The following is a 23904-nucleotide window of genomic DNA, read 5'->3' as shown; positions in this document are numbered from 1 at the left end:
TGTAAAAAGCAATTGTCTGTTTTTGTTGTTGTTGTTTTCATATGAATAACCGTAATTTCGTATTTTCTGGGGGTTCCTGAACGCGGCACAAGACATGCTTGCTGGTGGCCGCGCCCCCTCGTAGTAGGGCGGGGAGAAGCCGACTGTTTGGTTTTGCTCGGTGTCAAAAAGTTACACAAGCGACGGACGGGATTTTACAACAGGGGCTGTTTCACAACCGTGAACAAGTCGTGACGCCTTTGCGGTCCATTCATCACGAGCGGTGTGTTCGCCCGAGAAGCACGGAGGCACGGAGGCACGTAACACCTCCAGTCCACGCGCGCCGCGGTACCCCCTCACGTCATTTCAACACGTTTTCCACTTGCGGATTGCAGAGTAACCGATCAAAACAAACGACTTTTCGGGCTTTCACAAGCGTGTGTGAGCGTGACTTGACGGGCATGTGATTTTGTGGAGCTTCTCTTGGCGAGAACTAGCTTAGACACGGCGGCCAGGGAAAAAGTAAGTGCATTTTGGCCGTCAACCCTTCGCGCTCTTTACGGGTTTTTGGGGCCATGGAGCTGAGCTCGGTGCTCCTCACCATCGGAGGATCCTACGGATTCTTCCGATCTTTCAACACCGGAGTGGACAGACTACCTGTACCGGAAGCTGCCAGCAGAAATACGTTAAAATGGAGAAACATCTCGACGTCCTTTGTGCACAGCCTCGTCACCGCGATATGGGCAGTGCTTTGGTAATAAGACTCACGTTCAATCAGCCATCTAATCAGATTTCATAATATATATATTTTTAAACTGTTGAGACGTCAACTGAGTGCACTGTTTGTTTTCCAGCTTTTTCCTGCAACCAGAGATGGCTGAGGATTTAATAGAAACGCACTCTGTGGTTTCTCATGCACTGGTGTCGTTTTCAATTGGTGAGTAATTAAACATCATGGGCAGATCCAGAGCGAGTTGGGACTGTGTGCCTCGTGTTGATAATGCAATTCCAACCCGGGTGTGCCGGCACTGTTTGTATTGTTCATATGACCAAAAGGAAACATGAGAAACCCGTGATATATGTTCCTCCATGGTGTACACATAGCAAACATTAAGCGCACACACATTCAGTTTCAATTTCAGTTATGCCGTACTTTGAAAGTGTACTGAATTATTAATATGTTTAATATGGGTAGCATGGTGGAATTTCTCCCCGTGCTGGAGTGGGGTTTCTCCTTAGACCCGTGCTGCCTCCCACATTCCAAAAACTTGTATGTCAGCTTCACTGAAGACTCTTAAATTCTCACCTTAAGTCAGATGGAGTTGTCTCCAGCTCACGTGACCCTAATAAGGATAAGTAGTATTGAACACGGATGGTTAGGTGGATGCGCTTTAGTCATTACTTACTGGTACAATTGTTGTTTTAATTTATCTTCGTTGAAATACATTGTAAAAATGATTATACTCTTCTGTGTTTTATTATGCCTCCCTTCTCACCTTGAGAATAACCGTATCTTGTGGTACATGTTAGGAGTCATGCTGTCTCCTATGTATTATCTATTCAATTTTATGCAATCCTGCTTGACCTAATTTGGTTCGTAGACAAGCCAGCCAATCCCAGCTGACTTCGGGCAAGCAACGGAACCCGCCCTAGACTGGTCATTCGCAGCGTGCATTTGGATAAATAACTATTCACATGACTTAAGTATCAAATCAAATCAAAACCTTGATATAACCTTTAAACAAAAACCCCATTGTGACCAAGGTCATTTTTTTCAAAAGCGATCTGGCCTAGGAGGCGGAGGACAATTCGCGTCCTGACAATACAATGTGAACATAAAAGATACAAAGTGTACATAAAAGTGAAAATAACAGTATACATAAAAGAAAAGAAAACAACGCAGTACAATTACAAACAGAAACTACTAGCGGTTAGATTACCCATCCACCCAGAAGCACAATATACCCTAAATTACAATTGTTTCACACCATGTAAACTCAGTTGCGGACTCATGTAAATGTAAATGTTGCCTATTTGTCTCATACAAAGGTGCAGTGGTTAGCTCACAACGGTCTGCTAAGACCCTTCTGTGTTTTTTTTTTTTTTTTTCCTGCCAATCTGCCAAACCAGAGTCCACTTGCTTGTCCACAGTCTTAAAATAGCATTGTTACTATTTTCCAATTAATCCTTCAACAGTTTAAGGGCTCCCCCCGACCCCCCTTGAACCACATCTTAATTGGCTGCGTGCCACGCCGCTTGGGCTCCCCCAAGAATTCCCAGGATGCTTAACATTCCGTCAAGTAGCCCAGCCCTGGTAACTGGCAAAGTGAAGTGCGTTGCTGAGACGCGAGCCTCAATGGAGGGCATTGTGGCGGGTCTGCGGCGCCACATGTCACCCCCGCTCACTTGTGCGGCAACAACGGTGCGAGAAGTCGCTGGTTTGGACCGTTTTATTTCCGTCGGAAAATGGAGGCCTCCCTCAACGACTGTGGTGTGATTCTGAGGTTGCGCTGGTTTTGGCGGAGAAATTGGCACCCCACGCGTGTTCGCTGGGACGCCACCGCCATTGTTATGGCATTTCATCAATAAGTTAGCTTCGTGAATGAAAACCTTGTTTAGGGACTCTGCCACCATCTCCAGGACAAATTCAGTTAGCGTTACTGTTAATATGTGCTTCTGTTCTCTCTTCATGGGTGTGCTAGTAGCATAGGAAATTGTGTTAAACAAGATGCAGCCACAAGGCAGACATTCAGGAGTAATACTTTAATCTGTCATGTTTGTACATGTCAATCACAGAAATGTACTGTCCTACATTACTAATTCCTAATTTGCTCCTACTAAAAAAAAAATAAAAATAAATAAAAATTCGTCCATAGCCATGTAATTGTGCTGGAGAATAAATGGTTAAAGCAGAAGTCAACCCAAAAATATTTTCCCAGCTGGCCCACGAGTTGAAACACGGCATTCTGATAAATATTGCGTTTCCACCCGTTTTTAGCCAGCTTTGGGGGCGGCCATTTTGTCTTCTGTCGACTGAAAATGACATCACAACTGCTCACGACGACCAATCACAGCTCAGATTCAGAAAGCAGGTCAGCCGTGATTGGTCGATGTGAGCAGTTGCGATGTCATTTTCAGTCGACAGAAGACAAAATGGCCGCCTCCAGAGATGGCTAAAAACGAGTGCCTTTTGCTGCTTGACTTTATATTCCACAAACGCAGCATTTATCAGAATGCCGCGTTTCAACTAGCGGGCTTACATAGAACATATTCTTGAAAAAAATGTTTGGGTTGACTCCCCTTTTAAACTTGAAGACGATGATTTTGATGACTGTCAATGTGTCCAAGGTAGCTGTTTTCTGTAAAAGGCTCTCAATAGTTAAGGATCCTGTGAGACCTTGAGAGGAAAAAATGCTTTTTTTTTTTCAGCCAACTGCTCCAGTCATGGTTTGGATGGAAGTCAGTGGAAACTGTCTCTGACTTGTGTGCTATTGATGCACAGAAACATTATTCTGGAATCAGCAACGTTTAGACACCCTTCTAATTTTCCCTCCATTGGGATGTTGCAGCCTCATGGTAAACTCATTAACTCATTTACTGCCAGATATTTTCAGACCCTATTTTACCCTAACATTTGAAAAAAAAAAAGAAAAAAATCCTGGGATGGAATGGCTGGATTTTCCTCATAGTCCAATATTACCACAGTATTTTGTTGAGCAATTACTGCGAATTGGTTGATGTTTGCGATCATGAAAAGGAGTGATATGGTAGTTTTATTTATGTCAACATAGAAGGATGTCTGAATATTTTCTCAATGGACTACAGTAGGTTAGGGATGTAACGATTGACTCAAGCCCCGATTCAATTCCATTTTTGATTTTCAGTTCCCGATTTTCGATTCGATTCGATTTAAAAAAAAAATTGCTACCACGCTTGTCTCTGTGCACTAGTGTGGTTCTGCAGCCATCCACAAACGCAATATGCAATGATGTTTGGCGCAAAAGCATCATTTGATCTACACATTCATAAATGTGCCATGCGTCTGGAATGAAAAAAAACATTTCAAGACGTTATTTTCTAGATGAATTTAATCAACTCGATTTTTGACTAATCAAATCGATTCATCGGAGCGGATCGGTTTGAAATCTATTCCCGATTAATCGTTACATCCCTGCTGTAGGCACTATTTCCTGCTTTGCAGTGACGTTACAGGCTTTAGGGCGGACCTCAAGCCTTCATGGCGGTTCAAGGTGAGAATAAAGCAAAACATATTTCCAACATGATGGGCCTAATTCTTACCTCATCAAAGCACCTCGCTCGCCCACACTCGGCCGCTTTCATCCTCACCCCTCCGTTATTTTTACAGCATTCTGAAAAGCTGTCACTATGGATACGGCCGGTGGGGGCGGGTGGGGGTTCGGCGGATATGAATAGCTCCGCTCTCCAAGACGCATCTTGGTTGCAGTTATGGTTGTCATGGAAGCAGGGTCCCCCTGGATGGCCGTGCTATGCCCATAGTGGCTGTTGTGACAGCGGATGGCTTGTGTTCTTTTCAGTGAACAAAAACTGCAATAGATAATCATGACATTCATGTTGGCTAAATGTTTCCTGTCCCAACAGGTTACTTCATCTATGACCTCTTGGACATGGTGACATACCAGAAGTTAAGTCAGTTCTGGGAGCTCGCCTTGCATCATATTGTAGTAAGTCTTCAAACACAATAAGCTCTTAAGCTCTGTCTGCTTTAACTCGGGTTGCATGGAAGGTCAACTTGAGGCTTTGAAGAGGGCGATCTAGCCGCACTCGTACAATACTGTAAATAAAAAGACGAGAGGTAGACGTACAAAAAGCTCCGCGGCAGGCCCATCAGACGAGGCAAAGACAAAATACCCGTCTTTCTTGTCTTTTTACAAAGAACAATTGAGGGAGGAACAAAGCGACACTCAATGTGAAATGTCTAAACCTTCCCCGCCCCCAACCCCCACCCCCTCCCTCGGGCGCTTTACGTCTTGACAAAGTCGAACTCTCACTCGTGCCAACGCATCGGTGTCATCAACCTGAACAGGTTGGATCAGCTCAGCATTCCCCTGGCATGTTGGAAAATACAACTGCCAAAGTCAATAAGAAAACGACCTCATTTGACACCTCATTTGGAATCCATAACCATTTATGATTTTTAATAAAATCTTCTAATATAACGACGGATACTTGTGTGTTCTTTTGGAGGGTTGTATCTTGGGCTACGGTAAACAAAAATTTCCCCAAGATGGGGAGGGATCCAAAACAGGCAGGATGTTGGCTCTCGAGGAACCCGAGTTCTCTTTTATCACTTTGGCTACTGACATTTGGGAATATTAGCAATGCTCTCAAAATAATTGCCGTGTAAAAAAAAAAAAAAACACAAAGCATATTTGACCTGGGTTTACAAATTATCGTCTGCATGATTACGGAACCACTTTTAAGTACAGCCTGTATCATCTGCTCACGTGAAAGTTGGAAAAGTGGAACTTTACGCTTCTTGCCCGTCATGACATCAGCCATTCGCATCTAACCCAAACAAACCATTTCTAGGAATGAAATTACTGACAGCTGGTTCTCAAAAAGAACCGGTTTTTAATTCCATATCACTTGCCGTAAATAATCATTTGTAGTTTTATCATAACAGACCTTTTATTAAAATGTTTTTAAAGGGCACCACACTCTGACCGACTCGTGGCTTCAGCGTCGCCGTCTCACGATGGCTGATTGCCATTTCTTTCCTTGCCCTTCTGCAAGGCCATGAATGGAGTCTTTGGTTGTGCAGATTGTCACCAGAGCGTCGAGGGGATGAGACTTTGCTTTCATTCAAGCGTCCCCGCCCCCCCCAACTGTTATTCAGATGTGCTCCTTGTTTCCATGCAATAAAAACAGCCTTAACCAGCGTTTAGCTTTCCGGCGTCCTTTTCCTCACTCTTTTCCTTCAGCTATAGCGCAAAAAGCAATGAGCATATATAACTGTCGGTTTTCCGGAGGATCTCCAATATTTGTACAGTCAAATTCAGTTTGGACTGCCAGCGCAAGTGCACACGTTATGCGATATCCTGGGAGAGTCATCTGGGTTAGCGTTTAGGTTAATTAGGGTTAGTCTTTCCGAGCGTGCAAGCGTCACCACGCGATCACAGAATATTAACTCGCTCACTTACGGACATTTTCAGACCCTCTTTTACCCTAAAATTTGAAAAAAAAAAAAAGAGAAATAATTGAAACAAATATCAATAAGTTCCTGCAATTGAATGGCTGGACTGTGAAAAGACAAATAAATACGTCAATGGCAGTGAATGAGTTAAATGAATGCTGCGCAACGCGCCTCAGCTGAAAAATCTTTCATTGGCATTGGAAGGTCACTATCTTTATTTCAAATAAAGCAATTGTTTTGACACTATCTCTATTTGCCCTCTCCAAAGCAGAAAGCGAATGTCTTTAAATCATTTACAGTAGTCTTGACATTTGCCATTTTTTTTGTTTTTCACATTCGCAAGACGCCTTGTGGTGAGAGCGGTTAATTCTTCGTGTTTCAAGCCAGGACAAATATTCACATGGAAAAAAAAAAAAAAATACACGGAATTCTTTGAGCCTTTCCTTTTGACTGAAGGGTATATTGCTTGTTATTGCTACGTGAGAGCTATGGGGCCGTACCACAGACACAACGCTAGGTTAGGAAAATGATTTTGCCAGAAATAGTTTGCCCCCAGTGTGAAAAGCATGTGCTTTATATATTTTTTTCAAGAATGTTCCCAGCAGGCCCACTAGTTGAAACACGGCATTATGATAAATATTGCATTTGTGGAATAAGTGTTAATGCACCCGTTTTTAGCCATCTCTGGGGGCGGCCATTTTGTCATTTCTGTCGACTGAAAATGACATCACAACTGCTCACTACGACCAGTCACGGCTCGGATCCAGAAAACAGGTCAGCCGTGATTGGTCGTTGTGAGCAGTTGTGATGTCATTATCAATCGACAGAAGACAAAATGGCCGCCCCCTAAGATGGCTGAATACGGGTGGATCAACTCTTATTCCACAAACTCAATATTTATCAGAATGCCTGTTTCAACTGGTGGGCCTGCTGGGAACATATTCTTGAAAAAAATATGTTTGGGTTGACTTCCGCTTTAAGTAGGCTGATCACCCATGACCTCAATGTGAGTAAGTGGTCAGTATATTTTTGTACTTGACATAAGGGCAAATCCAATTACTCATTGGCTTAGATGTGTCTACCGCTTTTCTGTTGCCATAACGTAACATTTCCAGTTCAAAGGTCATCCTCTTATTGTTTCCTCTTTGACATCTTGAGCGCTCCTCTGTGATGTTATCTTAAAAAAAAAAAAAAAAAAAGACAAATTATAACATAGTTTGGGAATTTGGATGCTAATGTCTCATGACACTATTGTCAAGTTGTGCTTTTCTGCCTTTAGAATGTAAACAATGTGGCTCACAAAGTACAACCTTTCATACTATTCCGAAATTAATTCAGCACAGTGGTTGTTGTGACGGTTAGAAAGGTTTCCAATGTAAATCTGCTCAAATCCGCCAATGTGGAGTTTGTATGGCTCTATGCATGTTCGGTTAATCGAAGACTCCAAATTGTTTCAACGGGAAGTCATGTTTTTTTCAAGACTATGTTCTTTGCAAGACCACTAGTTGAAAGAAGGCATTCTGATGAATATTGCATTTGTGGGATAACAGTTAATCCACCGCTTTATTAGCCATCTCTGGGGGCGGCCATTTTGTCTTCTATCGACTGAAAATGACATCACAACTGCTCAGGGCTCGAGTAACGACCAATCACGGCTGACCTGTTTTCTGAAGCTGAGCCGTGATTGGTCGTTCGCTGAGCCCTGAGCAGTCGTGATGTCATTTTCAGTCGACAGAAATGACAAAATGGCCGCCCCAGAGATGGCTGAAAAGAGGTGGATTTTGCTGCTTAATTCATATTTCATATGAATCATATTGCCTTGTTTCAACTAGTGGGCCTGCATAGAACATATTCTTGAAAAAAATATATGTTTGGGTTGCCAGATACTGTAGGTCATCTCTCGCCGGCTTGTGGATTCCGCTGCATTAGGTAACCGTTTTTCACCTCGTTATGTGCGACTATCGTTTGTTTGTTACAGTCACGTGCTCTGTCTTTGTTTGAACCATGTATGCCTCCAGGAATTGGAGTCATCCCGCCTTTATTAGGCAAAATTAAAATTTCTTCCAGCAACGGGCCCAAAATACACACTCCTCAAGCAGAACAAGAGGGCGTGATCCGTTTTCATTTGGGGCTGTGCCTGTTTGAGGGGCCGATACACAAGAATCCTTGTCATTCCGAAACGCGTGTTCACACAGCCGTTGTAAATGAGATGCAAGACGACATCAGCCACAATGGCACAGTGAGGAGAGCAATCTGATAAAAAGGCAGAAATAAATGTGGGCGCGGATAGCCAGTCAGGGTGTAAAGAGCTCAACTTTGAAAGCCATAACGTTTGGTAGTCTTGAAATAAAAATGAATCTTGCATCCATCCATCCATCCATCCAGCAGAGATTTGAACACAGAACCACAACTGCTAATCAGACTACATCATCAATCATCACTTTACTGTCAGCCCAGTTCTTCTTTCCTTTTTTATTTTTAGAAACACAGTTTTTCCTATTCAAACTTGTTTTTTTTTCTCGGCGTTTCCAAATGGTTTTGGACATCTTCCTCTTGTGCCAGGGTCATCTGGTTGTAACGTTAGATGGGCGTTGAACATGTCTCAGTTTTCCAGGCCTAAAAATGGATATTTCCGAGAGCTTCCTCGTATTATCCACATACAGAAATAGTATAGAGAGGAATCTTCAACATCTGACGCTGTCCATTACAGCAGGGGTCCCCAACACCCGGGCCGCAGGCCACTTTGGACCTGGCCGCACGGATGAAAGAAAAAAAGAAAAGTACAGTACTTTCGGTTTATTAATTATCCGAGGCTGAAAAACATTTTATTTTGAAAAGTGACCGGATTCTCTCCGTTACATCCATCTATGACTGACTCTTAGCGCATGTCAAGTTGTCTCCGTCGCGTAACGCTAATATTAAATGCGCAAGCTAGTGAATGAGTAAAATAAACAGACGTGTTTGGAAAGTTACGTGTTTGGAAACTGGCTCACCTGTTTTCTGAAGCTGAGCTATGATTGGTCGTTATCTGAGCCCCGAGCAGTTGAGAACGGAAGTGACAAAATGGCCGCCCCAGAGATGGCTAAAAACGGGCGCATTTCTGATTCGGAATGCTGTGTTTCAACTAGTGGGCATAGAACATATTCTTCTTCTTCTTCAAAAAAAATGTTTGGGTTGACTTGCGCTTTAAGTCAAGTTTTTAAATACTGGGCCATGATTTATGTAGTCACTTTAAACTGTAATGTGTGCCAAAAGTCAATGTTGGCTAAACTAGTATTGGATGTTTAGCATTAGCATATTTAGAGTGGTCATCCTTGCTTGATATCTGGAGGAATATACATAATCTCAGGTGTTTCTTGCACAATCAAATGTATTTAGAGATATCTGCTATCTTTTTATGGTTCTCCCTTTGCTCTTAACAAGTCTTTACAGCCATTTGTCTTGCTAACTGTGAACTCCTGACATTTTTACCCTACAGCCTTACTATTAGATTATGCTTCCTCCGACACTTAGAGAAGCATGAAGTGCAACCATTTCACCGAGTGAGGGAGGGAATGTGCACATTTTTGCGCGGAAAACAATGTGATGAATGTATTTATTTCCCAGCCGTTTCATCCCTTTAGTGCGGAACCCCTCGGGGTCCCCCCCCTTGATTTTCTGTGTGTTGACCCGAGACGAGAGGAGAGACATCTGGTGTCCACTTGAAACTCAGGCTTCCTTGTGAAACAAACACACCCCAACACTAAACCTCCAGCTTCCTGAGGGGCGTTACACACATACGTGCACCCCCTCCAAATTTCTGTGTTGTAACCCTACTCCATGTTTTACCCACAGTACTCTCTGCCCTCATATCCTAGCCTCAAAACATCTTACAACCACAACCCCCCCTCATGTTCACCCACTCTTTGCAGCTTGTACCGCCCCCCTTAAAGCGGAAGTCAACCCAAGCATATTTTTTTCAAGAATATGTCCTCAGCAGCCCCACTAGTTGAGACGTTTGTGGACTATAAGTTAAGCAGCAAAATGCACTCGTTTTTAGCCATCTCTGGGGGCGGCCATTTTGTCTTCTGTCGACTGAAAATGACATCACAACTGCTTACAACGACCAATCACGGCTGACCTGTTCTCTGGATCTGAGCCGTGATTGGTCGCTGTGAGCAGTTGTGATGTCATTTTCAGTCGACAGAAGACAAAATGGCCGCCCCCGAAGATGGCTAAAAACGAGTGGATTAACACTTATTCCACAAACGCAATATTTATCAGAATGCCCTGTTTCAACTAGTGGGCTTGCATAAAACATATTCTTGAAAAAAATATTTTTGCGTTGACTTCCGCTTTAAGGCTACAAACCAATAGCCGCGCTCCTTTTGTTGTAATGGGACTTTCTCTGGTGTTGTCACTCTCAGGAATTTCATTGAAAAACAGCCTGCAGGTCGTTTGCTAACAAACAAAAGTGGAGCCGTCACTTCCTCGTCATGTTTGACGTTGTAAGCAAAATTCTGCAAGAGCACCTCGTCATCGTTATCAAAGTTGCAGAGAGCTTTTTTTTGGGGGGTGTTTTAAGTTTTACTGGTAGGCTTGATTAAGTGATTTTCATTGTTATGTTGCCAAAATTAAAAGAGATAAACGGAACAAATAGTCTATAGGGTATTTGTTAGGCTATATCCTGGCGACAAATGAATTTAATGACATTTGACGACAGCGATGTAACAAAAATTTTGGAACTTGATTTTGTGTTCATTGATAAATGGATAAAAAGATTACTTTACAACCAGGGCGCACTTATTTATGCTAAGCAGTGCCTTTAGCCAGGTCGACACCCATCCAATATTGGTTTAGTACTTTTAAATTTTTTTTTTTTTTTTTTTAATAGGTGTTGTATATTTCAAACCATTTAAAAAAGTCTAGCATGGCTGCTGTACATTGTCCACTGCAGTCATAATCTAACCCCCAAAAAACAAATCCAAAATGGCTCCGTTTACATGGACACATTTATTCGGATTAAAAACCTGATTGGAATAAAAATGCTTCATGCACACCCCCCATTCGGAATATTCTGACCCGATCAAGCCCATTCCGATCAAGATTTCATTCAGAACGAAAGGGGTGGTTTATGTCGATTGATAATCCGATCGTTGCGCATGAAAACACTTATTCCGAAATTTCGGAACATATTTTCAGCTCCATTAGGAATCGTTAACTCGACATAACAGCGCAAACGGGGAAAAATACGCGCTAACGTTTAAAGTCGAAATAGACGAAGTTTTGTTGACACGGAAGTCGCGACGACTTCTTCTTCTACTCCTATTTCCGGTATATTTGGTCGGTCTACGCCTGTCAAAATAATTAGTTCCGATCGAAAGTGATGCATGAACATGCAAGTCCTAATCGGATCAGTACTTTTGGTGTCCATGAGAACGGTGCATCCGACCATCATTTTAATCCGATCGGATTAAAGAAATTTTCGTAGCCAAATGAACACACTTGTTACAAATATGCAGTTGTCAATTCAATTGTCATCGGAAGACAAGAGTGCCAACGTGTCTGGTTCGGCCGCACAGACCCGAGCAAGCTCGTCTTGTTTGTCTTTAGGAGGCCGAGGACGGTTCACACGGTCCAACGCGTTTATGTGCCATGCATACCAACGAGGCTGCAGACAGGGAAAGCCGAGCGTTAGTGAATTCAAGGAAAAGAGGCGGTCTTAATTCACAGTTGACGTATAAGCGGTTTGTGGAGGCATTTGTTCACTTAAAGGAAGGTGGGGAAGCCGCACCCTGTTTTCATGGCTCGAATCTGAATTTCATAGAAGCGGCGGGGGAACGGTGTGCTCCGCTGAGCAGTAATAGGGGAGAATATTTCCTCAAGAAAAGAGCGATGATGAAATGCGGAAATACGACGGGTGACCTTGTTAAGGCTCATCCGGTGAATTCCTTCCAAAGATGCCCGTGACTTTTAACGTGATCTGCTGTCAGGCGACAGCAGTTAACTCAAGTCGCATGATCACAGTCACAGCCACCACCGCCCACTTGTCCTCGAGATGGATGCGTGGCTTTTGAAACGTTGAACTCTGGTTTAATCATTACTGTTTCTAAGGAGAGGCTGCGTGGTTGCCATCCCTCTATTGAGCTTCTTCTTTGTTTCCTCTCAGTCGTTTTTCCTGGTGACCTCTCGCAAGGGACGAAGCAAGCACGGGTTGGTCCCCCACGTGATGCTTTGAGAGAGTGTGTAGCCATTGATCTTGGAACTTTTGGTTTTGATGTTCACATTTTATGAATTTGTGGCAATTTCCCTGCACAGTCGGTAGAAATTAGGGCTGGAACGATCCACTTTTGTCCCGATCAGATCCGGATCCCGATACTTGAGCGGCGATCCGATGCGTATTGCGATACTTAAACATATTTTTTTTAAGAATATGTTCCCAGCAGGCCCACTAGTTGAAGCATTCTGATTAATATTGCGTTTGTGGAATAAGAGTTAATCCACCCGTTTTCAGCCATCTCAGGGGGCGGCCATTTTGTCACTTCTGTCGACCGAAAATGACATCACAGTGTCTCGGGGCTCAGGGAACGACCAATCACAGCTCGCCTGTTTTCTCAAGCCGATCCGTGATTGGTTGTCACCTGAGCCCTGGGTGGTTGTGATGTCATTTTCGGTCGACAGAAGTGACAAAATGGCCGCCCCCGGAGATGGCTAAAAACGAGTGGATTAACTCTTATTCCACAAACGCAATATTTATCACAATGCCCTGTTTCAACTAGTCGGCTTGCATAGAACATATTCTTGAAAAAAATACATTTGGGTTGACTTCCACTTTAAATGTTAGGAAAATTTTTTAAAACTGAGACATGTGTTTCCAAAGTTTTAACTTAACTTAAATTTATTCAAGTGTCACGATTGAAAAGGGCATAAACTGTTCCCGTAACTGTTCCTGATAAATACAAGCTCACCAAGCTCAACTTTACGGACCTCAAATGTTCCAAAAGTATTTTTATAGAAAGTGCAAAACATAACATAAGGTATTGAAAGTATCGCGATACTTCATCAACAGATCAATACTTGTATCGGCATGAAAAAGTATCACAATATTTTTTTCCCCCAGCCCTAGTCGACGCGCTGCTTACTTGCAGCTGCCACTTTCTCGAGTTCTGATATGCTGACATGTCCGGGCAGAAAGTATGCTGGTCTGTTTGTGCTGAAAAAGCAACCATGTGCTATATCTCGTTAAGTCCTTTCCGATCTAACAACACTCATGAAAAATGTTCGCGCAACGACAACTGCTTTGTCAAAATAAGACACTTTTCACACATGCTTTAAGGACTCGGCTCACAACTTCAAGTGCCTCTGATTAACCCTAAATCAATTTCACATGGTCTAGTAGGCTTTTCCTGACATTTTTAAAGTGCTTTCTAACAGACGCTTGAAGGTTTTGTGCTAATACTGACTGGCATTTGGAACTGTTCATAATTCGCCCCACCTTGACTAAGGCCCTCATTCCCATTGGAGAGGAAAAAAAAAAATGCACCAAAGCATGATGCTGCCACCAATATGCTTCACTGCAGGTATGGCGTTCTTTTGGTTAGGAGCCGTGTTGTGTTTGCGCCAAACATTCAACATTTGAATTCACAGTTCAAAAGGTCAACATTAGTTTCATCAGCCCATGGCATATTTTCTCCACATTCGTGTTGGAGATTTTCAGTGTTTTCATTTTGTTTGTGGGATAGCCCCGACATATGAAGATGACTGGAGGTTGTCACATGTAGTAAAGAGCCAGCACTTGCCAGAAATTCAGTGTTGCCGTTGGCCTCTTGGCAGCATCCAGGAAGGGTTTCCTCCTTGTCATTTTTTTTTTTTTTTTTTTTTTTGGTGAAGGTCCAATTCTTAGTGATGTTCTTACGTTTGAAAAATCAGATCCCCTCTGATGCTGTGGAAACTCCCAGCGGAGTGCACTAAGATGTGATGACCAAAAATGTCAGGAAAAGCCGACTAGAACATCTGGACTTTATTTGCGGTTAATCAGAGGCATTTGGAATGGTGGCAGGTGCGCTGACTAATATTTAACATGAGTTTGAATGTGATTCCTTAATTCTGTCAAGAGTCACATCGCCGCACGCTTGCGGAAACACCTCTAATTAGTTGATTTCTACTTCCCCCATGCCGAAAGATTGTTTATTTTTTTAATGAGTTATACAGGCTATAGGTTACGTTAATGTTGTTAAAAGTTTTGAAATTATCATAGTCATTTTTTTTTTTTTTTATTTATTTAGATCACAAAAACCTGGCGTTTGCACAGGGGTGTGTAAACTTTTAATATCCACCGAACCTCAACTTGCGGAAAGTTTGTCCCTCTATTCCATATCGGTGCAAATAACGCAGAACAGCGACCTGGGAAAAAGCCTGAAACATGTAAATAACACATACCTGGATGGACCATAGTCTTCCAATGATTTGTGTGACTGATCTGTCTTTTTTTTCTTTTTTTTTTTTATCTTCCTTATCAGGCTCAGCATATCCTGTCCTGTCTTATCTTTTGCTGCTGAAGGTCGCAACCATTCCTATCATCTTAACTCATTGGACCTGTGATGATTGTTTGGTTGTTTGTTTTCTTTGGTAACATGCCTCCCATATGGGTCATCTCATCCTGACTTTATGATTTAGTTCACTCGGCGGTCGTGTGGCAGTTTGTCTAGAGAACGTTTAATTGAGTCCACAGGGAGAAGCGGGTAGAGTGGCTTTGGCTGCAACAGTTCCAGTATGTAGATAAAGATCACATTCAAACCCAAATTTCTTTTTACATGCAGTATGTCAAAGAACAAAGGAGCGAGGGCAAAAGCGGCCTTGCTATCAAAAATCTAAAGTAAACCAAAACACATCACTAAAAAAAACAGACAGTCAAAATTACAAATGCGCACAGACAGCAAAAACACACACAAGTGTGTCAGCCCAACAAGGGCAAAATTACAGTCCACAAATGTCTCAACAGAAATCAATGAAACGCAATGTCCGGTTAGTCTTAATCCAGACCGAAACATTTGTTAAAGCGGAAGTCAACCCAAACATTTTTTTTTCAAGATTATGTTCCCAGCAGGCCCACTAGTTGAAACACGGCATTCTGATTAATTTTGCGTTTGTGGAATATAAGTTAAGCAGCAAAATGCACTCGTTTTTAGCCATCTCTGCGGCGGCCATTTTGTCTTCTGTCGACTGAAAATGACATCACAAATGCTCACAACGACCAATCACAGCTCAGATTCAGAAAACAGGTCAGCCGCAAAATGGCCGCCCCCAGATATGGCTAAAAACGAGTGCAAAGCTGATTGGTCGTTATCTGAGCCCGGAGCAACTGTGATGTCATTTTCAGTCGACAGAAGTGACAAAATGGCCGCCCCCACAGATGGCTAAAAACGTGTGGATTCACTCATATTCCACAAACACAATATTTATCAGAATGATTCATCTGCATCTGTACAATTTCTGAACCTCATGCTGTACTTTTACTGACAGTTGTGGAATCTTGTACAAAGCCTTTTATAAGAAAGTGGAAGCTGAGAAACAACATTTCTCATTTCACTTCTATGTAGTTGAGAGTTTGAAAGCCCAGGTGCTTTTTCTCTCTGACTCTTAAATTCCAGCCCATGTGAAGTATTCCAAATGTCCAACACTTTCCAGGAGCTGTTTGAGAATTACTGGGATTCCCCTTCTGTCAGGGCGGCCAACAGGAGCATAAAAATTGGCCTCTCCCAGGCCTCATTCAAACTCACGGAGCACTTAGTTGCATTGCATGTACATTTTTCTCTCACCACTTTACTCTTTTCTCCCTTTTCCTGCCTTTCTATGGTGCATCTTTTGAGCGTCACGTTAATGACATTCCTCGCCACGTCCATGATGCAGCGGCCCTGATAGCCGCTATCAGTGTTTAACTACCAAGATTAGGGACGGGAGCTTGTGATTGGCTGCTGACAATATGCACAAACACCATAACCATAAAGGAAGGATAACCACCACCAAGCTTAAAACTATTTGACACGTCTCTGTGACTATATTTTCTACTGTTTCATCCCTAAATAGGCATACATATATTGATGTTTGGACTTGGATGTCGGGGGGGGGGGGGGGGGGGGGGGTTTGTGCCCCTTTTCAGTCTTGTGTTGCCTTCTCTAACCCTAGTTTGAAACCCTAGTTGGAAACCCTAACCCTAGTTTGAAACCCTAGTTTGAAACCCTAACCCTAGTTTGAAACCCTAGTTGGAAACCCTAACCCTAGTTTGAAATCCTAGTTGGAAACCCTAACCCTAGTTGGAAACCCTAACCCTAGTTTGAAACCCTAGTTGAAAACCCTAACCCTAGTTTGAAACCCTAGTTGAAAACCCTAACCCTAGTTTGAAACCCTAGTTGGAAACCCTAACCCTAGTTTGAAACCCTAGTTGAAAACCCTAACCATAGTTTGAAACCCTAGTTGAAAACCCTAACCATAGTTTGAAACCCTACTTTGAAACCCTAACCCTAGTTTGAAACCCTAGTCGGGAACCCTAACCCTAGTTTGAAACCCTACTTTGAAACCCTAACCCTAGTTTGAAACCCTACTTTGAAACCCTAACCCTAGTTTGAAACCCTAACCCTAGTTTGAAACCCTAGTTGGAAACCCTAACCCTAGTTGGAACCCCTAACCCTAGTTTGAAACCCTAGTTTGAAACCCTAACCCTAGTTTGAAACCCTAACCCTAGTTTGAAACCCTACTTTGAAACCCTAACCCTTGTTTTAAACCCTACTTTGAAACCCTAACCCTAGTTCGAAAAATCCTAATTTGAAACCCTAACCCTACTTTGAAACCCTTACCCTAGTTTGAAACCCTAGCTGCAAACCCAAACCCTAGTTTGAAACCCTAACCCTAGTTTGAAACCCTAACCCTAGTTTGAAACCCTACTTTGAAACCCTAACCCTAGTTGGAAGCCCTAACCCTAGGCAAATTACTGCTATTGCTCTCCCTTTTCAGTCTTGTGTTTCCTTCTCAAATTCTCATTTGTTTTGTCTCCTTACTCCAGTCAACAATATTGCTCATGAGACTATTCTCAGGGCCGACACCCTTGTTCCAGTATAGACCGACCGTAGTGGACTTGTTGTGGCCACACCCATTTGTTGAACTGCTTTTTTGAGGATCGTCTCTTGCAAAGCGCTGTCACTGTTGCAGTTAAAAGAGACACACAGCGCAGTAGAGTAAATAGCTGCCACGTTATTAATGCTACCTCTGCATGTACTTGCAGTTACAGGAGGTGAAAACAAAGCCAGACATTTGCTGGTGGCCTCCAATGTTTTTGTTGTAAAATGACCGCCTCATCAATGTGCCTTTTGTTTAGTGCTCAACAGTTTTGTGTCCTCCGCACGTTGCTCTTTAGCCTTTGGTTGTGATCTCGCTGTGGCACTTTGTTTGCTCTCATAAACGCACGTGTTTGTCACCATTGTCACCTAGGCCAGAGTGTTGAAAGTTTCAATGTGTTCCGTTTGGGTGTGTGACAGAAATAGAAACAATTTTGGAATCGTTTCCATTTCAGAAATGAGGTCACTTCTACTTGAATGTGAATTGCTGTTATTAAATGTGAGTCGAGTCGTCATGTTTATCTTTTTTTTTTTTTTTTATAATGTGGGCAACCAGCACTTGTCTTTGCTTTTTGTGTTGTTGCTAGCATATGCATTTGACCGTTTAATGGGGGGGAGACAACCCCAAATTTTATTTTGCAATATGTTCTACGCACCTTCACTAGTCTAAACGTGGCATTTTGATTAATATTGCATTTGTGCAATATGAGTTAAGCAGCAAAATCCCACCATTTTTTAGCCTTCTCAGGGGGCGGCCATTTTGCCCACTTCTGTCGACTGAAAATGACATCACAACTACTCAGGGCTCAGGGAACGATCAATCACGGCTCAGCTTCAGAAAACAGGTGAGACGTGATTTGTCGTTACCTGAGCCCTGAGCAACTGCGATTTCATTTTCAGTTGACAGAAGTGACAAAATGGCCGCCCCCTCAGATGGACAAAAACGGGTGGATTTGACTGCTGAACTCATATTCCACAAACGCAATATTAATAGGAATGCTGTATTTTGACTAGTGGGCCTGCAGTGAAGGTTAAAGCGAAAGTCAACCCCAAATTTTTCTTCACAAGAGTATGTTCTATATGAAAGTCAACCCCAAATTTTTCTTCATAAGAATGAAGCTGGAAAGACAAAATTATCTACAAAATTCTTAATGTTAATCAGTCCACTGTAAGACAGGCTGTCTATAAAAGAGAAAGACAAAGTTCAGCACTTAGCTGCTCTCACTAGCAGTGGCCAATAAACAAAAACAACCCAAAAAAATTAAATCAGTACTCCGAATCACATGTAAAATATTTTGAAAATAGGCAAGCCTGTGCTGATTATTGACTCGAGTGTGGGTGGACAGAACAATGTTTGCACAACAAACCCAAGTTGTCACGGGTCACATTGTGTCGTTTCAACCTGGTCTCATGACGCCAATTTAGCAGCACAGTTTGCTCGCTTGCGACACTTTGAGATGGAATGGCGAGTGGGTGGGCTCAAACATCGGATGTTATCATTGTGGGTTTTTGTCACACGTCATGAAGACGCTCGTTGTTGAATTGTTTGCCTTTTCGACGCTGCCACCTTGTGGGGATTTACCGGTAGTTGTTATTCAACAGAGTTTTATAAGAACTGCTTTGCAAAGGTGTGGTGACCTTTACCCTAAATCCTGCCCCACGCTGCAATGTCTTGACAATGTCTTCAATACTCGGTAATATTTAATGTCTATTAACTTCAATCATGATTAAACCCCTTAACTCCATGACAAAAGTAAAGCTTTATACTGTTAAACCTATTTAGTAACATTTAAACATTCTTAACTATCATGTAAGTGTAAAAGCAGGTTAAAACCCTTTTTAACGTAAAAACAACAGCATACTCTTGCTTACTTTGACTGGATTTCCACTGCATGGTTCAAGTGGCATTATTTATTGATTTATATATTTATTCCCAATTCATATATGTATCATGGCAATGCAAATAGAAAACAATGCATGGATGGGATGTGTTCGGATGAAAATCAAACCTCCTTCAAACGTCAACTAAAATCGGGTGGATTTTGCTGCTTAACTCATATTTCAGATGAATCAGAATGAATGTAAGAGGAAGTCAACACAAACATATTTTTTCAAGAATATGTTCTAATGTAGGCCTACTAGTTGAAACAAGACAATGTGATTAATATGAAATATGTGTTAAGCAGCAAAATCCACCCGTTTTTAGCTAGCTCAGGGGGCGGCCATTTTGTCACTTGTGTGGACTGAAAATGACATCACAACTGCTCAGGTAACGACCAATCACGGCTCACCTGTTTTCTGAAGCTGAGCCGCGATTGGTCGTTCGCTGAGCCCTGAGTAGTTGTGATGTCATTTTCAGTTGACAGGAGCGACAAAATGGCCGCCGTCTTAGATGGCTAAAAACGGGTGGATTTTGCTGCTTAACTCATACTTCATATTAATCATATTGCCTTTTTTTCAACTAGTGGTCCTGCTGCGAACATATTCTTGAAAAAAAAAAATGTGTTTGGGTTGTCAAGTCAAGGCACTACTGGATTTTCTTTTTCCGCCACAGCCTAACACGCTTCCTTCCTGCGTCTCCCGCCTAGGTGATCACCTGTTTCGGCCTGTCCGTGGTGACGCACCGCTACATCGGTTTTGCCGTGGTGGCCCTGTTGGTGGAGATCAACTCGGTGTTCCTCCACCTCAGGCAGATCCTGCGCATGGCCAACCAGGCCGCCAGCACCGTCTACCGGGTCAACAGCATCATCAACCTGGGCACCTACGTGGTGTTCCGCATCAACACCCTGGCCTGGATGACTCGCTGGCTGGTGCTCAACAGAGACAAGGTGCCGCTCATGGCGTACACGCTGGGCAGCGTGGGCCTGGCCATCATGACGGTCATGAACATCATCTTGTTTTACCGCCTACTCCGGAGCGACTTCCTGAAGAGCAGCACTCGGGAGGCCAAGAAAGACAAGGAAACATAGGGAGAATCCGTTTTGCCTTAGGTTCGGTACACTTGTTGTGCTGGGCGTCACTATCAGCTACATTTCTCCGCTCCTTAACCTACTAACATTACACCACGGCGTTATTGCAAAGGCTCGCTGGGTGTTCCAAAATGTAGCTCATTGCGAGTGAATCCCACAAGCATGAAGCGACGCTTCATGGCGGTAATGAATATCAGCGTATGTGTGACGTATGGCGGTGGGTTCCTTCATGAATTAAACAGCCAAATCTGAAATTTCTTTAAAGCGGAAATCAACCCAAACATAAATTTTTTTTTTCAAGAATATGTTCCCAGCAGGCCCACGAGTTGAAACGTGGCATTCTGATTATTATTGCGTTTGTGGAATAACAGTTAATCCGCCTGTTTTTAGCCATCTCAGCGGGCGGCCATTTTGTCACTCCTGTCGACTGAAAATGACATCACAGTTGCTCAGGGCTACAAGTAACGACCAATCACGGCTCACCTGTTGTCTGAAGCTGAGCCACGATTGGTCGTTACCTGAGCACTTGTGATGTCATTTTCAGTCGACAGAAGAGACAAAATGGCCGCCCCCGGAGATGGCTAAAAACGGGTGGATTCACTTTTATTCCACAAACGTAGTATTTATCAGAATGCCCCGTTTCAACCAGTGGGCTTGCATAGACGATATTCTTGAGAAAAATATATTTGGGTTGACTTCTCTTTAAACTACTTCTGCAAAGGTGATGTGTCCCCCCCCATCTTCCTAAATTCAAGCCACCTGCTACCTCAGAAAGCTTTTCACACTTGTTTGCCTCGTTCAGAACGAGAACTGTTAATCATTGTCAAACGTGGCACAAGCAATCCCCTGTAAAATGTTTAGGGTGACGTGCGTATGGATGTAGCCCATGTACAGAAACTGAAAATACTCTGAGTAGTGTTATTAGCAGTGATCTGAAATGAGCACCTCTTTTTGTTCATCCAAATATTGGAGTCCAGCAGCCAAGTGTCACAAGTATATTTGTAAGCAAACAGGAAACGTTTGAAATAATCTAAAAGAAGCCTTCTTGGCTGTATTCTGTCTGCTGCCGGTGCAACGACCAGGCCGATGAGAAGTGCCGTTCTTACAATGGCCTTTAGAGGGCAGCAGACTCAGCAATTACCTCAGTGATCTAAACTTCGAAAGGAGACATTATGCTTTTTTTTTTTTTTAATATACATATATAATTTAAATTGTTCCCAGGTGTCTTAATAAAAGGTCTGTAATATTCTTCAATTAAAGTACAGAAAAGGGCAGTTCTGTCTCATGCCAATTCAGTTTTGTTTTGTTTTTTCCTCACCATGCTGACCAGAGGATGACCTCGGGACTTGTGACCAAGTGTGAAGCTTTTGTGCTGCCAACTTAGCGACTTCAAATCTAGACAGTTTTTGGGGTGTTGTCCGGGACTTATTACTCCTTTTTGGCTCCAGACTGCTAATCGGCGGCGTTTGTGCAAAGCTGCCTTCAACATGATTTAAATTCAGGTGCGATTGGTTGGCAAGCACTCCAAACGCCCAAGTATTTCAATACAAACAATATCAAATTCAAATTTGGATATGTCTCCTTTCATGAGAAAAGAGGTGGTGTGTGAACTTTGCAAATCCATACTGTTTGTAGACCTGTTGTATTATTTCTGTTATCAAGAGTCAGATGGCAAGTTGTGAGGTTCATGCTGGAATAAAACACAGGAGATCTGCGAATACGTGGAACGCCTGCTCTTCGCACGGGACAGGGATTGAACCCTGGATCGAGTATCCAAAATGACTAATAACTAAAAAAGCACTTAAAAAAGTAGAGGATGACAAAAAGTCAGCACCATGCATCTAGCATGTACACAATCATGAACCCATGTTACATAAGTGACTATTAGGAAGTTACATTATTCAACACAAAAAAAAACACCTTCACATGAGGTTCATCGATGCCATCACCTTTTGGCATTCACCCCAAAATAAATGTGAGGGAATATCGAAAAACAGGACATCACAAACGCAGTTGAAAAACACCAATAATTGAAACCTAACAACACCTAGAGTTCAACATTTAGCGCTAAAGTCATACTTAAACAAGAAGTCAACCCAAACATATATATTTTTTTCAAAAATATGTGCTATGCGGGCCCACTAGTTGAAACAAGGCATTCTGATAAATAATGTGTTTGTGGAATAGGAGTTAATCCACCCGTTTTTAGCCATCTCGTGGGGGGCGGCGGCCATTTCGTCACTTCTGTCAACTGAAAATGACATCACACATCCTCAGGACTCAGATAGCGACCAATCATAGCTTAGCTTCAGAAAAAAGGTGAGCCGTGATCGGTCGTTACCCGAGCCTGAGACAGTGTGATGTCATTTTCGGTTGACAGAAGTGACAAAATGGCCGCACCCAGAGACGGCTAAAAACGGGTGGATTAACTCATATTCCACAAATGCAATATTAATCAGAATGCCTTGTCTCAACTAGTGGGCCTGCACAGAACATATTCTGGAAAAAATATGTTTGGGTTGACTTCTTCTTTAACCTGCTTTGGACTGAGCAAAAAAAGCGCAAATAATGTTGTAGTTTTGTTAAGGGGATTAAATAGTGTATATTTATAATTTATTTGTTCTAAAAGAAGTGTTCCGTTAGAGACTAACTAATTGCTTGAAGCATTTGAAACTAGTAATAGTAATTAATTGTAATTATATTGGTATCACTGTGTTGCTGTTAAAGGACGAGAAAACGGGCTGCTCTTGACTTGGAGTCGTCCACCCAAATTGTTCACAATTGAATGCATACCAGCAGCTCCGAGTTGGAATCAGAAAATGGAAACGCTATTTGGTCTTCATCACAGCAGCCTTATATCAATATACTGTTATTAAACATGTTAAGCAAATGTATGCAGTTTACTGTACCTCTTTAGACCAGTGTAATGTCATTTCTTTGCGACTCGACGTGTGTCTGTGAGTGTGATTGCACTCTTGTTGCGAAGAGAAGTATTGATGATTGGCAGTCAAATTGAGATACATTGTTTAAAGTTGTACAGCTTTGGCAACATTAACACTGTGATGATATGATGGAAGTTTTAACACGATTTCCATGCATCCGATATCTGCTCCAACATGCATAATGATGTGATTGAAATCATATTTTCAATACTGTGTTTAGTTAATCAAAATTATTTTGTTTACTAAATATTATGTGAAAATAAATTACGACAGTTCATCTTTTTTTTTTTTTTTTAAAAGAAGGTGACTACAGTAAGATGCATGAGGATCTCATGAATTACAAAGCACAAGATACCAGTTTATCTGTCTGAGATGAACCTCTACTCAGTGTAAATATCACTTATTTCTCCTGGAACAGAATATTTTGTATCTCGTACACCAATTTATGTTTATTAGATAACATTATTTCATGTTATAATAAAGAGAATCATTGTCGAACGTTTTGCTTGTCTTTTTGTTTGTTAGTGTAACAATGACTATGGATTTGTCATGCAATTGTTGTCATTCGTATCATATCCACAGGGGGCAAGTGCGGATCCACAACCAAGCTGTATTTTTCATCTCTGGCACATAGATGGGCGTTTCTAGACTTGTTGGGGGCACCCAGCAAGAAGGACCTAAGAGTCTACCCACCCCACCAGGAATGTTATTTAACAAATTTTAAGGGCAAAATGAGACCATTTAGAGGC

At 42.3% G+C, this 23904-nt stretch overlaps 1 protein-coding gene across 1 annotated transcript; it reads left to right on the top strand.

Moving 5' to 3' along the window:
• The first annotated feature begins 103 nt into the window (after positions 1 to 103).
• On the top strand, positions 104 to 23653 carry tlcd2 (TLC domain containing 2). Its single transcript, XM_086036682.1, has 4 exons — positions 104 to 733; positions 834 to 916; positions 4600 to 4682; positions 19833 to 23653. Exons 1-4 carry the CDS (start codon positions 555 to 557, stop codon positions 20211 to 20213), a joined length of 726 nt encoding a protein of 241 aa, XP_085892808.1. The 5' UTR covers positions 104 to 554; the 3' UTR covers positions 20214 to 23653.
• The last annotated feature ends 251 nt before the right edge of the window (positions 23654 to 23904 follow it).

Source organism: Filicampus tigris, chromosome 7 (assembly GCF_054856515.1).
Source record: "Filicampus tigris isolate MCC_2025a chromosome 7, RoL_Ftig_1.0, whole genome shotgun sequence".
Lineage (NCBI taxonomy): Eukaryota > Metazoa > Chordata > Actinopteri > Syngnathiformes > Syngnathidae > Filicampus > Filicampus tigris.
The sequence above is the reverse complement of the archived record's forward strand: the minus strand, read 5'-3'. Positions and strand labels throughout refer to the sequence as shown.